This window comes from Crocodylus porosus, unplaced genomic scaffold (genome assembly GCF_001723895.1).
Source record: "Crocodylus porosus isolate Cpor-Errol unplaced genomic scaffold, CroPor_comp1, whole genome shotgun sequence".
Taxonomy (NCBI): Eukaryota; Metazoa; Chordata; order Crocodylia; family Crocodylidae; genus Crocodylus; species Crocodylus porosus.
This window is the reverse complement of record NW_017728907.1, coordinates 64,363,351-64,381,691: the sequence shown is the minus strand read 5'-3', so window position 1 is coordinate 64,381,691 and position 18,341 is coordinate 64,363,351. Positions and strand designations below refer to the sequence as shown.

Genomic DNA, 18,341 nt, shown 5'->3' with positions numbered 1-18,341 from the left:
CTTTGTATTATAATTTTTACGCTTTTTATGTTAATCCTTAATGACCTTTATATTTCTTATGCTAATTTTTTATAACCTAAATACATTATTCATCTATATGTTTTGCTGGTTTTTGCAGGGTTAAAGTGTCAAGACTGACATAATATGCAGTTGTTTTCGTCATTCCGGTTTAGCCATGCAGTTTCCTATTCTTAACAATATAAGTGGCGTGCCTGCTATTTTTATCATTGTTCAAAGGTCAGAAGGTCAGCATTTTCATCTAAGGGTCAGAAAGTGATTACCAGAATGTCAATTGCTGACTCCTCAACCTCCTTGAAGCATTCTGGGAGTTTTAGTGCATTGTTTCTAATGCTAGGCCTTGTTTAGTATAAGCACTCTCTCACACAGATAGGCTGGGCAGTGTGGGGTGGAAATCATCCAGGCAGGGGCAAGTCTGAACCTGCACTTACTTGCTTAATTTGTCTGCTCTTCTCATGGCACTTCAAGACAGCCTTCAAGGATGTAGCAGCACCCTGGTTTAGAATCACTGCTCTGAAAAGTGTCCTGAGAGGCTGTGATCTTCTCAAAGCATGACTTTACATACAAACCGGTAAAGTCATCAGAAACTGGTTTAAACCTGTAACGGACCTTAAGTTCAGTGCACATAAACCAGCTTCAAAATGGATGAAACTGGTTTAAGATAAACCTGGTTGAATACAACATCAGACTTAACTGGTTTGGGTGAGCCTGGATTAGGCAATGCGTCCCAGACCCCTTCCTGGTTTAAGTTAAACCAGAGTCCCCCCAGCATGCCAGATGCTTTGCAACCCTGGGCTGGACTGGGCTGTCTCTTCCAGCAGAGAAGGGTTGGGGGCAGCGAGGGGCAGGATCTGCCTGCCCCCGGCAAACCCTGGTTGGGGTGTGGGGCCAGGGAGCAGAAGTTAAAAACCCCTTCTCCCGCTCAAACTTACTGCTGGCTGTGACTGTGGACTACAAATCCCAGAGGCACCTGGAAGCAGCCCCTGCCTGTGCCTGGAAGCAGGAAGAGTTCTGCTGCTGTGAGTCTGGATTGCAAATCCCTGAGACCTCAGGAGCAGCAGGAAGAGGAAGTGAACACACAGCCCATGCTGACTATATGTCAGAGACATGTACTCTAGTGCCCCCTGACTTCTGGGCTGAGCCACTGCAGGCATGTGCTGCATTTCCTGAATCAAAAGTGAATTTATGTCCAGTTGTTTCTCAGTTTAATCTCTGCAGCTTAGACTAACCTGGAAAAACTGAATGGACTCAGCCTCAGGCTTTTTGACTGTCTGTACTTAGCTCAGAAGTTCAGTGCACATAAGCTGGTTTCAGCCATTTGGAAAGTGGTTTAAGATAAAGTTGAATAAATGTAGTATCAGACTCGATTGATTTAGGTTAAACTGGTTTATTGAACTTCTGTCCCAGTTCCTCTCTAGATTCAAGCTGTCTGCTCCAGCCAAGTTAGAAGGCATACTTTAATGCCCACCAGTTTCAGTCCTTGCCACTGAAGGCATGTGGCTGTGTTTCTGGAATCAAAAGTGTATGTCTGTTCACTTGCTTATAGGTTCATTCTACACGTCTTAGACTGCAAAGATGGAATCAATTCAGCCTCAGGCTTTTTGACCATCTATACTTATTGAAATTATGAGGAAGAAATAGGCTAAGATCACTATCTTATTAATATATTTACAGATGAAATCAGATTTATAACTGTAGAGGTGATCTACAAGGTACCTGTAAATATTGCTCATCTGAACCTTACCATGGGGAATTTAAATAGGCATGTATTAACAGGGAGCCAGAAGGCTCCTGTTACTTTAAGAGGAAAGTATGTAGGAGGCTAAGCTCAATCAGGGAGGACTGGCAGCTAGGAAATAAGCTAGCTGCTAATGAACTGGCTGCGAGCAAACAGACAGACTGCTAGCCACAGGTAGAGACAAACCCATAGAAGATAACTCATTCAGGGAATAGAGGCAAAACAATAAAATGCACCAAAGGCAGGCAGGAAGGCCGCCCAGAAGCAATGCATTGCAAACAACTGAACTAAGTCTGAGCAGATGGGTCATCATTAGGCTTAGAAGGGAAACTCCTATGAGTCCCTACAGAGTCACATGACTGGATGGGGCTGATCTTAGGAAACTCATAAAGCCAATGCCCAAGTCCAGGCAGGTGGTCTGGCTCTGCTAGCTTCAGAGTGAAGATTTCTGGCCCTAGACAATTACAGTAGAGGGCTCTGCTGACTCCTAGAATGACCTGTCAGGGGGATCTGCTGTCAGGAAGATAGACCAAGGCTCTCTAAGACCCATGGCAGCCTCCCTTTCTGCCTCTGTTAAGAATATTGAGGTATGGCAGGAAAAAGCGAAGGGAGGGTACTTTAGAGACCGATCAGGTTAGGAACCATATGGCCACCAGGGAGCATCGTGTCATGGACCTGTTACAGCAGGTTACTAGTGATAGGCTTCAATGAGTTCTGACCACATATGTCCAGATCTAGGTTGGGATCTACTTTTCCAGACAGCTTATATTTCTATAGTAAACAGAAGCAACATTTCAGATCCAAATATCCATGACTTCAAGGCCATTTGAAATCCAGATCAATTCCCAACTTCTGTAGCTGATACAAATATCTACTGTAGTTGTTGTTTCGTGATCTAAAAAGTAGAGGTAACACGTAGCAGCTTTGGGTTTGCCTGGACACTTTTCCATACAAATTGTGACTTAATACTTGTTTTTGCTTTGCTGATAGGAGAGCTGATGAAATCACAACCTAAAGCAAGATGGACTTCTATAAACAAGTATCCACAGCACTTTGTCTTATTTCATACTGAAAATTAAACTTCCTACAATATTTATTTAAAACATATTTTAATCATAATGTTTTCTTTCTGTAAGAATGGATGGAGGGTCTCTTCCTCTTTCTACTCAGCAATAAACATAATTTGTACATTTTGATTACATGCAGGTATGAGCAAAACAGAAATATGGAGAACAGTTTTTAAAGTAGGCTATTTCAAAAGAGGTTACCATCTACAATGCCTCGGGGATTCCTCCCTCCTCCCCCCACTCTCCTCATATGACCATTCCAACTGTCTAACTTCATTGTATTCATTCACCCCATTGTGCATTTTGTGAATTTTTATTTATATCTTTATTTACCATCTTGCTGTATTAGACATTCATAGAGCCTCTGTGTGTGCATGTGCATGTGTGTGTGTGCGCGCGCATCTGGGATAACCTTGAGTAGCACTGAGACTGCTTGGAAGTTGAGCAGATAAATTGTAGGTTGAAAGACACCACTCTGAGGGTCTTCCTCATGCTGGAAGTGTATAACTGAATACACCATCAGAGATATGGTTGCTATGTGCATGTATGTATTTGTGCATGTATGTATGTGAAAGTGCCTAAATCTAGTAGTGTTCCTTAAACATGGCTCGGGTCAGAGCTAAGTAGCAAAACTAAGGGTTGAAATATTAGAACTTTTTGCCATCCATCATTATGCCATTCATTCATTGTAAGCCTCTGCAGCTAAGGTCATCTAGACACCTGTGTTAAGTGAATACTTTTGTATTAAAAAACAAGACACAGTTGTTAAGGGTCTATTGCTGGAATTTTATAGCCTGAGAAGTAGAGATGCTTTTGTCTGGAGTGCAATTTTAAGAAATGCTGAAATGCCGTTTTTTCAAGGATATGATTCTGCACATGGTGTCTATGGGCCATATTCAATAAATGCTCCATCCACTCTCTACATCCCAGAAGGCTGCACAAGGCTTCAGAATTGATTTGTGTATGTTTCTGCAGTCTTGCTCAGGCTCTTGTGGCAAAGAAGCTGTGCAGAGTTATTTTTATCGATTCTTGTTCTGTGTAATTTTTATTGATATGTTTGACCAGACTGACTTAGTTCAACAGTATTTTAGTGATGTGTATCATGTCATTTAAACACCAACATTCTAAGAAGCAATTTTACTCTTTAAGTTTTGATAGCTAATCAGACCCTTAAATGAAATGAGGCCCACATGGTTGGTGAAGTCCCCACTAGCTTCTGAATGGACTTCTGTACCAAGGACACCATATCTCTAAAAGAAGCATTGTCCCATATACCAACATCCACTGTATTTCCTTCTTTCTCAAGTGCTCCTGGGAGGGGGTTGGAGCCAAATGAAGGTTTTCAGGATTCCGGCCTTAGTTTAAAGTACAGCTATATCCATTCTAGCAGCATCCATGTTCAAAAACTATTATCAAGCTTTGTTTTCCTGCATAGTTATTGCTAGTAATATCGTGGCATTATTTTCCTGTCCTTCATTGCTTACCCCTCCTGACTTGTTGTCTTCCCCCAGTCTGCCTGCGTTTCTTGTCTTTACAAAGAATCGCATACGTAGAAAGTCTGTACAGGGCAGTCGGGCATTCCTTAGCTGAGACATGCTCCTGTATTCTTCCTACAGGAGTTTTATGAGGATTAAATGGTATATGTGATAAGCAGTAGGGGTATGTGAAACGGACCATATTCAATTCTGATTCAGATTTGGCCCGAATTGGGGGCAGTGATTCGATTAGTTGATGCAGATCACTGTCCTGGTTCAATTCGGCTGAATCCGAATCTGAAGATTCGATGCTGATTCAAAGAATCAGCGATTCAGCTACAGACATGGTTTTAAATGTTTTTTCTACATACCTTGAGGTAGCAGGCATGGCTCATGAATGCTGTGATGCTGGGGTAGATGACACATCCCACAGGAGCATGGGAGGACCCCCCACGTGCTCAGCGGCGAACCTAGAAGTAGACCAAAAGTACTTCCACTGAGGAAACTAACTCAGCCCAGGTGGACTGAGTTCCCATCCCCTGCACTAGATCAGGCTGGGGATGGACTGACTTCCATCCCCAGCCCGATCGTAAGGCTGGGGAAGGGAACTGAGCTTGGAAAGGGACCTAACCCCGGGCTCAGTTCCCCTCCCCCGTGCTGTGATTGGCTTCCCGCAGCCCGGCAGCAGGAGATGGGGAGAGCCAGGGCTGCACTTCCAGCTGCTGCTGGGAGTGCAGCCCTGGTTCTCCTGTGTCTCCCACCACATCACTGCTGGCTGCTTCAAACTTAAAACGTTTTGAAACTTTCAAAACATTTCTACCTAGCCTCGTTTTGTTTCCAGGCTGTTTCAAAGCCCTTTGTTCCAATTTGATTTCACTGTTTCGAGCTCGAAATGAGTCGAAACAGCGTTGAATCGAAGCAGCCAGCAAAATTTCTCACAGCCCTAGTAGCAGTGAAAGTAATTGACTCGTAAACTGCTAAATATGGGCTTCTGCAGCAGGTAATACAGTGAGTTTTCTTTTTACTTACAGTGTCTAGCTGATGCAGCAAAATTTGCAAAAACCGTGCAAGATAAATGCTGAATCATTAAAGCAACTTATCAGTAGGTCAATAACAGCAATAAAGAAATGTGCTTGAAATCCAACCTTTTAATAAAGCCACTCTCCAAGTCCTACCCAATGCCATTTGTGATACCACAGTTTAATATGGAGAAATGTAAAGTTGTGCATTTTTCTGAGGGTTTTTTGGCCCCTTCCTCTCAATGAAATGTAGACGCTACCTATTCAAACTTGCTTGTATTGTCACTGAATGTGCTATTTCTGATGTAGAGATTGTCTGGGTGATATTTAGCATGCATTGAAGACATAATCATAAACTATTCCATACTGAAGTAGGTATGTGGCTTCACAGATGATAATTTATGGGGAAGATCATGTAGGTGTGGTACATATAGTTTCAAGCAGGGAGGAACAGTGAGGCTTTTCTTAAGTCTATTTCATACAGCATTTATATGATTTTTCTATGTTTTGAAAAGTAGAATAAAGCAAGAGGCAAAGTTTGGATTGTGGGTTGCAATTCTTTGCCGTAACTATTCCATTCTCTGATTGACTTGCAGCACAAATACAGGCTCCTGCTTGGATTGCTCATAATTCTGGAATAAATAATCTTCTTTAGTAGCTTTGCAAGGCATATACAGGGCAGATATATAGATGGAAGCACAGTGCACTGCAACTCTTTTGGGAGAAAATGTAAATGGGACAGAAGTAGACCATGTACAGATACAGACATTTTACTATTGTTCCTCTTAGGCCAGACTGCAGCTTCAAACCAAGACCCTTGTGTCTGTTTTGGCAAGAGAGTCTAGTGCAAGGAGTTATCTTGTGTCAACTTTGAAACTAGGCCTAGCCCTTACTCATAGATATGGAGCCTAGTGCTGCTGCTTGTTGAAGTGTAGGGGATGCAGGCCTAAAATTGTGGCTAACTCCTGAACTACAGGTAGAGGGCTCCTTGCTGCTTCTTTACCTGGTGTCATGCACCCACAGAGGTCAAGACCTATAAAAGCTTATGGTAAAGCATTGGTAAGTGGTCTTTTTGAGGTGTCAGACATAAGAGTTCACTTGCAAGAAACTGTGATCTTCTTCATTCTCAACAAATAGTGACCTGTATACTGACTATTTTACTAAGGCTTAAAGACTTTTATGTTCCCTGGTATAAAAAGTCATAAATTACAGTTATATCAACATTTATAAAACTTAAATATTTGTGTTTTAATGTTCTCACTTTAAAAACTGTCTATTCATCTATTATTTCATACAGTTGGTAATAATTAGCCAGATTCTGGTATGATCTAAAGTTTTCACTGTCTTTTTCTTCAGAAGCAGTGGTTAAAAAATAGGACTTTTAAACTAATATGATTAAGGTAATTTGGGGTGTTGGAACATTGTAAGGTAGGATTAATACAATAAAGACTCAGTATGCTCTACTGAAGATTTTCAGTATCTTTTTGTCACTTAGAAAGCTTTCCCTAGTATGATGTCAGCACAGGAGGTACCTAAGAAATACAGCAAATCATTACCCCAGGGATAAGAAAGCTTTGGTTTTCATTATACATATTTTTGTTCAAAAATTGAAAGCTCATAATCAAAGGCTTTTTTCCTGTGTTACCAACATGCCCCTGCATTATGGAATAGTTTTATCTGAAAACTGCATTTCCAATATAAAAAGGCTTCCATTACTAGAAGATGCTGTCATACCCCTATGCAGAATCTATCACTTTTTTCCCCCCATATTTCACTCTTAGCATGTGGTTGTACTTTGAAGAGTGTTTGCAAAAATAAAATTGTTCTGTGTTGTTATCTTTTCATGATTTTCAAAAAAAACATACTCAACTAACATGGAAACAGAGACGCATTACAAGTGAAAGCTTCTTTGCCTAGAATCTGAAAGTCAACTTGAGTTCTTGTTCTCTTGAAAGAGAATAGCACGAAAGGAAGCCTGACAGCAGTGAGGCAATGATCTGTCAGGGAGTCCTTCTAGGTTATATTCCCTGCTCCTAGGATGCTTAAGCTTTTTGTATTAGACAAACATTGGCTTAAAATTACAGAAAGAGTCCCTAAAGTAAGAGCAGGAGCACAGAATTCCCTCCTTCCAGGTGGGCAGTGCTGTAGCAAAGGGGGGGTGCAAGTGGGGTAACTGCCCTGGGCACCAAAGCGAAGGGGTACCAACAGGTACTGTCCAGCTGGGGCAGGGCATGAGATGGAACCTCAAGCAGCTTGCCTGGGGGGGCATGGGGACAGGGGAAGGGTGGCTCCTGCCACTGTGTGCAGTCCCGGGCAAGCATGGGGGGACAGTGTGCCCTCTCGATCCGTGTGTGGGATGAGGGCGGGCTGCTGGCTTTGCCCCAAGTGTGAAACTTTGTTGCAGTAGCACTGCAGGTGGGCACCTTTGTAAGTGGACATACATGCTCCTACTTGGTCTCTTTCTCTAACTCCATGAATCTTGCTTCATGGTGGTCCAGCCTCAACAGGAAGAGGTAAAGAGCACTTCTTCTCAACTCTCATCTATAGCCTGATAGTTAATGCACTATTCTGTGAGATGTTGATTTGAAGTCCACCAGGCTTTGGAGAGCCTTGCCCACAGCTCTCATTTACTAGATAAGGGATCTAGGTACTAAGGCTGATTATATAATAAGGTGTGCACAACCACTTTTCCCGTCACTTGCATAGTGTTTTTAAAGGAAAATATCCTCATTCTGACCTGACTTATCAGTGTGTTAGGTGTGCTCAGAATATGCCTAATGGATTTGGGACTGTTAGGGGACATAGGTGCAAGGGTACGTCATTTATGAATCCTAAATGGCCTTTAAGTATGATAAAAGCTGAGCTGTTTAGCAGTGCCATAAAGATCTTTGTTCTGGGCATGCACAGAGGAAGGTCTCTCCATGCCTCAAACTTTACTAAGAAAATCTTAGGTGCCTATGGCCTTTTTGTTGACAAAGAAATTGGGTTATAATTTTCTGGATCACACTTTGGGACTTAGGTACCTAAATTCTACCTAATTTGCACTTTAGACACTTATGGCTTCATTGAAAAATTCTTCTGTTGATCTTCAAGAATGAAGAAAATCCTATTAATTCATTTAGCTGTGATCGCACTTGCTAAATTCAGACAGTCAAAAAGCCCGAGACTGAACTGATTCAGTCTTCCCAGGTTAGTCTAAGCTGTGCAGATTGACTCAGTGAGCAAGGGAACAGGCATTCACTTTTGATTCTGGAAATGGAACCATGTGACTGAAGTGGCCCAAGCCAGAAGCCAGGGGGTACTAGAGCATGCCTTTCTGTTGAGCTAGAGCAAACAGCTTGGGCCGAGGCTAGCCCACCCACTCTGCAAAGCATCCCAGACTGAGAGTTAACCTGAATCTGTAGGGGATCTGGGTCAGAAGTTCAATAAATCACTTTAACCTAAATCAGTTAAGTCTGATACTACATCCATCCAGGTTTATCTTAAAGCAGTTTTGACCATTTTGAAATGGTTTATGTGCCCTGAACTTCTGTTTGTGGTATAGATTTGAACCAGTTTCTAATTACTTGTACTGGTTTATGGGTAATATCTGTCCCTAGCTACTGCACAAACAGCATCAGTACAAAGAAATAAAAACCTGTTTCCACACACAAAGAAAAGATGTAATGAACAGGAAAGGCTATTATTTACATAGGTATTTTTCAGTGTATAATAGCATTTTAATTTGATGTCCAATATGAACTAACATGAACATGTTCAAACTTTGCTTGAACAGGAGCTATGTTGGCAGTTGACCAGGAAGCTGATAGTTATACTACATTTGTATAAAAGAGAGCAGATTGCAGCTGTCCTACTCTTTTTATCTGCAGCATCTTGATCTTCCATATAATTAATATCCTCTATATTAGTGATGGGAACAGAGGTAGCCACATTTAAGCAATTTTGGACAAGGACTTTGTGTCTTTTTGTGTGTGTTTGCAAATTGCCATGCGAATTAACTTAGCTAATAAATTGAAAATAAAAATAGTTTGGGCTGCAAGATGCACGTTAGCCATCTGTGGGCAAAAGACTTGAAATTGTTTTTTAGCATCTAATGCAAAGTGCTTTCTCTTACAGTTTTGTTTTTGCTTTGTTTCAGTTTCTGCAAAGATATATCATATTTCAACTGACATTGTTGTAAATGAAGGGAGCAATGTTACTCTTGCGTGCTTGGCGACAGGAAAACCAGAACCTTCCATTTTGTGGAGACATATCTCTCCTTCTGGTAAGCAAAACACATTTTACAGACTAGATTCTCTTCCTTCAATTTTGACCATTTAAAAATGTTTACTAGTTAATCCTCAAAACAGCCTTCTGAGGAAACTGCATTAGTTGGTCTTCTTTTTATGTTTTTAAAATGAAGAAAATGAAACAGATAAAATAAAACTAAAATATTCAAAAATGACACCACTGGCTTTAAATACCTCAATGATTTTGCAAAAGGGAAGAATTTAATTGAGTGATATCTTTTATTGGACCAACTACAATCTTGGGATAGAGTTAGATAAGCTGTTGAAGCATGATATTCATCCATTAAAATAAAATAAAATTGATGCTTAGACCAGATTTTAAGAACATTTGAGCTCCCCAAACTCTGGTTGACCTCACTGAAATTTATTGATGCTTAGGAATTATTAAAGTCAGGAACAAAAGTTTAAAAAAATGAATTTCTCAAATTTCAAATTTACTTTTGAGGTTTAGGTCTGAGTGATTTGCTTAAGGACACACACACTTCAAAAAGAGAGTTTCTGAGCCCTAAGCTTATGCTTATGCCAACAGACTGCAGACATCTATGAAACGTTTCCTATAAAAAGGATAAAAGGCTTCTCTATAACAAAATAGGGAAAGATAAAAAATATGAAAACACCATGCAGTTATTTCATTTACTTTCACTACTACTTCATCTTACAATTATTTTATCGTGCAGCATAGTTTGTCAAAATGGCTTTAGCGGGCACATTAAATAATACATGAAAAATGCAAACAGAAATGACATCTAAAATATGATTTCCATTTACTTTAATCTTTTCTTGTATACTCATTGTGATTTTGATTCCACGCTGATACAGAATTCCTTTTCCTATTTTAAAGAAAGTCTTTGTACTTGGAAACAGAGTTAAGTTGTTTTCCAGATGGTAGAAAAAATGTGTCTTTTGAAGGCCTCTATATATTGCTACTGATGGCAAGAGTACCTCATTTCAAGCTGTGTTCATTGGGGAGCTGCATCAACAATCAATGCCTGAAGCTATATAAAGGAATTCCACTCTCCAAATGCATACTTGCAAACAGCTAAAGGAACCTCAGCCCCGTGTCTTAGAGATTTGGCTTTGATAATCATCTCTTATTACTAGAAAGATGTCCCTCCAGTGCAGATGAGAGCCTTGATGCTGGATCTGGAACATTTTTAATGTAGATTCTAATATTTTAATTGAATCTAAATGTAAAGTTCTTTTTCTACTTGCTCCCTTCTCTTTACTTTTCTGAAATCAGATTATTTTCATGGGAGCATGGCTTTGTGGAATGCCACTGAATATATCACATTACTGAGTTTAAAACTGATTACATACTTGTTCTGTAATTAAAAATTGTATTTTCCTTCACTTATTTGCAAACTAAAAATTAAAGTGGAAGTTTACATTGCAAATCACATTACTTATTATTGTTTTCTGGTTAGTTAGTCATATGCTTTGGATGCTATTCAGTTTGACTGGATGAATTAATGAGTTCATGTAATGTCCAGAATAATGGCAATAAATTATCATAGGGGTGGAACATAGCACCTTAAAGTGGGGCTGAGCAACAGTTTGCTTTACAAAGCAAGATTTGAAAAAAGCAATTACTAACCTTTAAAACAACAGTAAAATCCGTTTTAAAGTGACAATCAAGGGGTTAGAAAAAATCAGTTGGAGAATAAAGAAGTCTTTAAACTAAAAGGCAAACAAAATTGTATTGGAAACCTTGGGGAGACTGGAGAATGGTAGTTTAAGATGTGAGATGACGTATTGGAGGTAGTTGTTAGGGTTTCCATGAACAAATGAGTTGCATTAGCAGAATCCTAGTGTTCTCTTTTAATGTCTTGTAAATGTTTTTTAGTAGTGTATCTTTAATTTTAGGCACAGTACTCTGGACACATCTCTCAGTTAAGCTTATGCAGTCTCAGCTGTTTATCTTTTAGGATGGCAGGATTCCTTTCTTTCTGCTGCATTTAAACTTGTCAGGTATTAATTTTGTGTTTGGTTTACTTCTTATGATCATTTGCTAATTGGTTACCTTGCTTGCTTACAAGGAATTAGAAGGTGAAGATGCTCAGAAGGAAAAAGGATTCTTCATAAATTAAGCAAGGTTAATGCACTTATCTGGGGCTGACTGAACGATGTCTATCCCAGAATACTGAAAAAACCAGCCTGTGAAATCACAGGTGTAGTAGCAGTGATTTTTAATAAATCAACTCAGAAGTGAGGCCATATCACTGAAGAATATTAAAGGAAGAAAAAGGGAACCACTCAGATATAGACCTATTAATCTCACCTGAATATTATATAAACCTTAGAACATTTTTTAAGGCAAAGATAATCCTGTACAGAGGTAGATGGCAAAATAGAGAACATGAAACCTGGATTTACCAAAGTTAGATTGTGCCAGAGTAACCTGATACCTTTTTGATAAGGTAAATGATTTTTTCCCTAAGGAATTTAACTAAATGTTAGTAAAATATTAAATACGGTGCCTTGAGGGGTGTGTGTATATATGGTGGGGATTAATAATTGTCATGTTCATCTAGCTTAATGTGGTAAAGTAGTAGATCAAGTGTTTTTTCTTGAAAAAAGAAATCTTTGTTCCAGGGGCAGGTTTTTTCAGATGTCTCCAAGAACCAGTGTTGGGACCAATCTTCTATAATATTCTTATTAATGACTTGGGCACAAAAATAGCGCTAGGCAAGTGTGCCAGTGACTCGAAGTTGGAAGTCTTTATTAATATGGAGGACTATTGGAAAACGGTATGTAAAGAATTGGGTGACTTTAAGGACTGAAGTAATAGAAATGGATGAAATGTAATAGTACAAAGCACAGAGACATGCTCTTAGGGACTAATAACAAGCAATTATGTTGCAACCTTGGGAGCTTGTCTGTTGGAAAAAAATAGAGGAGTAGAAAGCTTGATTCAGGGTGTTTTTGAGCCATCAGTATGATGTATCCATAAAAAAACATAAATGAAATGTTAGGTTGTAACAGGCAAGGTATTAAGGCATGTGTCAGACCTTGTATGGAGTACTCTGGACTGTTATTCCACATATGGTTGTCCAAGTTCAAGAAAACTGCATTCAAACTAGAATAAGTGCAGGGAAGAACTACTACAATAGTCCGAATGAGGATCGTGCTCAAAACCTGTTCTGCCCAGGAGAGGGCGGTGCTCCAGAGCACTATTCAGTTTGCAAGCCTTTTGCTAAAAGACTACATAAAGACAGTGAATACTGTGAAAACTGAAAAACCATTTCTTCAGGAATATGAGAAACCTCAGTCCCCAGCAGACCCTTTAATAAATCATGTACTATATCTGCCCCACAATTTGAGTTCCTAGTGAACTGAGACATTGAGCCCTCAGATATGGTACACCCCACGAGCCAGTTGCCTCACTAAGAACTTCAGAAAGGGGCTGTAAGGAGTATTGCTTCAAGGACTAAGATAGGCACAAATCCTCTTCTCCTACCAGGGGTCACAAAGCTTTCCCTCAAGCTCAGCTTTTAAAAACCCTAAAGCTGAAGTCTTGCTTCAGAGTGTCCATTACCCAATCAGGCATTATTCAGGTCATGGTCATGTAAAGATCTGAGCATTGCTTTGGCAGTTCTTCTGCAGCTGTCAAGTAACAAATCGTATCTATTGTACTTCTGAATAGTCTGAAACCACATTGGGACTTGGGTAGAATCTCCTCATTGAGCAAAGTGAATTTATTGGGGAGCACGTGGATGAATATCTTCCCTGCTATGGACAGGAGTGGAATACCACAATAATTGCTATCTGATCTATCTCCTTTCTTGAATATGGTCTGACAGTGTAAATTGTGCTAACCAAATCCTCATCTGTGCTAGTTCAGGGCCTCTTTAACATCACTGATACATACACAGTAACCAGAGACTTTCAGTTGAGGCACTTCCAGATTGTGATCTCATTGCGAGGCTGTGGAAGATGGCTATCTCTAACCTATTTCATAAGAAGAGGAGGAAAGCAGACCTTCTTCCCCATGTTGATCCAGTGTATTCAGTGCTGCTTTGGGTGGGTCAGTGAAAATATAGCAGGTTTGGTTGAGGATTACTTGAGGAACACAATTGTCAGGTCCTGATTTACACGGTATTTTTTTGCATCGTTTCAGTTATGCATGGTCAATTAATTGTGACCCTTTATTTTTGTACATGGTCTGGATTCACTTTTACATGGTGCAGCATGGTCACCAAGATGCACAGATGCATCTAGAATCAGCTGGTTGCTTTCTGCCCCCCATCCACCACACTGCTCTCAGTGTAACTTGTAAGTGTGTTGTGGTGGAAGAGGAGGGGAGAGGGAAGGGGCATAGGGGGGGCAGATCAGTGCTCCCACAATGAGGGAGGGTGTGGGGCGAGGGCTGGGGCAGGCACTGCCCAGCCAGGGCAGGAGCAAAACAGAGCCACGACTCATCTGGGGGTCGCAGGGTTGGGAGGCAGCTCTCACCACTGTATGCACCCTGGGAACGCACAGGGGGAGACATATGCTTCCTGGACCTGTGTAGGGTGGGCTACAGCTGGGGGCTGGAGCTGGGGCTGCGTGAGGCTCTTTTCAGCAGGGGCTAAGCCGGGCTGGACTCAGGACAGGTGGTGGCAGTGCTGGAAGGGGGCTATGGTGAAACTTGGAGTGGCTGCAGCCCCCCCATAGCCCCTTCCCAGTGCCACTGCCTCCCACGCTGAGCCCAGCCTCCACTGCAAAAAGCCTGGCACAGCCCCAGCTCCAGCCCACAGCTGCAGCCTGCAAACCCTGTGCCCCAGGATGAACCACAGCTCTGTCTCTCCCCCACCCCACCCTGGTGGCGCAGCATCTACCCTGCCCCACTCCTCCCTCATCGCTGGTGGCGTTGATCTGCCCCCACATACACGCCCCATCCCTCTCTCCTCCCCTTCCACCTCACGAGACTTACCAGCTGCATACAGCTCTCCATGCTGCTGGGCTCTACTCCTCTCTGTCTGCATACTGCACTGCAGCTGCATGCATGCACGGGCATTTATTGGCCCCATTTCTATTTGCATGGTATTTTTCAAGAGTGCAACCACCATGTAAATTGAGGCCCTATTGTATTATCAATGTTCCATAGGCACCCCTCCTAACAAACTTTATCAATCGTACCTGTACAGGTTTATCTGGAAATATAAATCCATATGCCAGAAAACTTGAATCTTTACAAGGGAGTCTTTTGAGACTTAAGAAGAATAGTAAAGATACTGGCTATTCCCTTAGGAAACATTCAAGAGGAGAGGTTGCATAAGCTTTTAAATATCCTTCAACCATGATGTACTAGTTGAATCTACCAAAACAAGCTGGCATTCACCTCTCAATTCTGGTGATTTTTTTAAAATGAGTAGTTACAAATGAGTTTTGTTTTGTTTTTGAACCAATCCTCTACAGGAAATTAAGGGGAACACTCAGTGTAACGAGGCTAGGCCAAGTTTACTCCTTAGTAGAAAAATTGAATAAATCAAACCTCTTTGGAAGAAAAATATATTCCATAATGAGCCACCTAGTAAAAGTAATGAATTGCCAGGCATAACTTTCTACTTTGGGATAGGAAAAAGGCCAGGTATTTGTTTATTTGCTTAGGGAAGGGAGTTGTGATATCTTTTATAGGACCAAATTTATAATTGGGGGAGAGGATTAACAACTTGTGGCACACAGTGCCTTTCCACAAGTTTCCCTGGGCACCTGTGCACAAGTGGCGAGGCTGCTGCATTGCACTGTAATTACAGCATGTTGGAGCAGGCTTGATTAATGGAGTGTGCTAGAGCATGGTAATTAACCACACTCCAGCAGACTCTAGCGTCTCGTGCATCAACATTGCTGTGCTTAAAAATGGCATTGGGGTGCTTTAACTAAACTTTCAGGTAAAGCTTCAGGTTCCCATTTACTGCCTCACATTCTGAATCTGTCAAGATAATCAGTTTTGAGACACAGTGGGCACATTTACACAAGACGCTGACTGCACAGTAGCCAAAAAATACTGCGCAGTAGCACGTCACGGCACTAACAGTGCTAATATGATACTGTGCAATGTTAGTAGGCTGCTGCACACTAACATTACTAAAAAGGCTTTGCCAGTGCTACTGGCCAGTAATTCAGGTTACTTCACATTTATTTAGTACTTCATTATACAAGTACTAAATAAATGCACAATAACCACTGCACAGTAGTGTCACGTGTAGACATGCCCAGTGGGGAACTCCTTCAGAAACATTTGCTTTCATATTTCTCTTTGGTGCTTACCTTTCCTGTTTCCAGGAGATTTGGACAATTTGTCCTGGGACAAATTATGGTGCATTCCATTAAAACTCAAGGGGCACGTCCATCCATGCAAGCATGTGGGCTTGCAGCAGCTCAGATAGTAGTGGTGCAAATTTAAGCCATGGCTTTTTGCTTCAGCGCATGTGCTCAAACATACACTTCATTGTGGAGCAAATTGTGCCACTTGGGGCAAAATAATGCTGCCGGACTCTTCTCAGATCTGCAGCCACAGGGGCCTAGAGCCTGGGGCCAGCACCTGTGCTTTCCCCACTAGTCCAAAAGCTGCCCTGGCAAGTAGCTCAGGGCTACCCACTCTCAGGAACTTCTGGGGCCCACCAAATTGGTACCTGGTGACATTACCCCTTGTGCCAGCTGGATTGCTGAAGCAGCCCTGAGAGTTCCCTGTATCCTTTACCCACTGCAGCAGTCTGGCAGTGGGAGCTGCTGCCTGGCTGTGACCTGCTGCACACCTGCCAGACCCGGATGGGGACTGCATAGCCAGGAGAAACAGCTGTGGGCCAGCTGCCAGTGGGCTGTGGCTGCAGGGTTGGCCTTTGCAGCACTACTGCCATGTGTGCCCCTGCCTCTGGGCAGCTGTCACCCAGAAGATGTTCCCAGTCTGGTGGCCTGCTTTGAACTGTCAAAGCATGTTCTCCTGGCTCCAGTTGGCCAGGAGGTCAGCCACCTTCAGCTGGGCCCAAGATGCCAGCTCTGAGCAGGAATTCTAACAGGAATTCTGGTGTTCCTTATTGGAAAACTGATTTAAAAAATCCCAAAGTCACTCTGTAAAATACTCCAAAATCCATGTTCCTTCATGATTAAAACAGAGCCCCCTCCCCCAGGCAACAGGGGGCAGCAGGGCCCAGGCTGGAGCTGCTGAGGCTGTCACCCCACCCCACTGTGTGGGCGGGGCCCCAGTGATCCAGAAGGGCAGCTAAAACAGTGCGGGGGGGGGGTTGTTTGGGGTTTTTTAATTGTGGGGATGCTGGGGGTGGGAGCAGGGATTGGGCCTCAGGGAGTTGGGGGGGATGGAGTGTTCTGGCACTGGTGGGAAGACGGGTAAGTGGGGGTAAGTTGGCCACTTGACTCCCCTACTGTCTGGCCCTGTACTGCTGCCTGCTCCACTGCAATGGCTGAGAGGACAAATGTAAGATCATCATCCAATAATTAGAGTCTATGCATGGAAAATTAGAACAAATAGCATTTTCCTTGTATAGAATTTAGTTGTGGGGGGGGAACATCTTAAATTCAAAATTGTCTTAAGTTTGGGTAAATGCAGTACATTCATGTTAGGAGCAGAGGAGGAAAGCCCAGCCCAGATAATTCCCTGAGAGTATGGAAACAGTCAGACCTATAAACCCAACATGTTATGTTCTCTTTGCCAATCCATAATATAAATAATTGAAAAACTTTCTTTTGAGGTAACTATGTAACATTACCATAGTAAGGGACCTGTTTGGAATATAGACTATTACAAAGTATTACAATAATTAAACTTCTGGTATGGTGAGAGACCTGGATTTATTTTTTAAAAGTACAAAGCACTTGCAAATATTACTTTACTGTACCTGGTTTGCATCCTGATTTCTGCAAATTGTCTTTATTTGGTCCCTAAGGTTCATCCATACTTTATATTTTCCATCAGTTTTCTCAAATTGTTCCCAGTGGCATTAATGAGGCACACATACAGGCATCTGAACCAGAATGCAGGGCTAAATTATATTAAAGAACTCTATTTAGAATATTCTGGAATTGTTTGTCAAAGCTGCTACTAAAAGATAAGAAACTGAAATCTCTGAATACAAATGATTCAATGTAGCCTAATTCTGAAAAGTTATCATGGTATGCATCAATGCAGCCTCTACTTGGATGAGGTCAAATACAATATTTTGAATGAAAGATAAAATGAAACTTTAATAGAATTGAAAATAAAATATACTTAAAGGTGATTCTTAACTTGGTACATAAATTATTGGTCTGTAATCTTTATGGTGCATGTTTAATTTGGAGTCATTATGCAAATGCATTCATTATATAAATATTCATTATACAAACCTATTATGTAAATCCACAAAATCTACACATTCGCTGTAACACTGTAAGGAACACAGAACTGTAGTTTGTAATCTGAAAATCTTGTATTGTTGAAATGTCATCTGAATAAATTGCAGGTATTACTTATTTTGTTCTGACATTTAAGAGCAAAGTGCAACATCAATAGTTTAGGAATGAAACCAGAATTTTAAAGAATTAAGACCTGTCTGAAGCATAATGCTAGCTTTTAACACTTGTTTTCAACAAGGAGAAATGCAAAGTGCTGCATCTAGGGAGGTCAACAAGGAGAAATGCAAAGTGCTGCATCTAGGGAGGAAAAATGTCCAACACACCTACAGCCTAGGAAATGACCTGCTGGGTGGCACGGAAGTGGAAAGGGATCTTGGAGTCCTAGTGGACTCCAAGATGAACAT

The 18,341-nt window shown here is 41.4% G+C and overlaps 1 protein-coding gene across 1 annotated transcript in view; it reads left to right on the top strand.

Annotated features, from left to right (window-relative positions):
- Positions 1-18,341, top strand: part of NEGR1 (neuronal growth regulator 1) — a 652,982-nt gene that overhangs the window by 405,823 nt on the left and 228,818 nt on the right. The window contains exon 3 of the mRNA XM_019531621.1: positions 9,456-9,581. Within this exon, the coding sequence (XP_019387166.1) occupies positions 9,456-9,581 (126 nt within the window). The remainder of the gene's footprint in view (positions 1-9,455; positions 9,582-18,341) is intronic.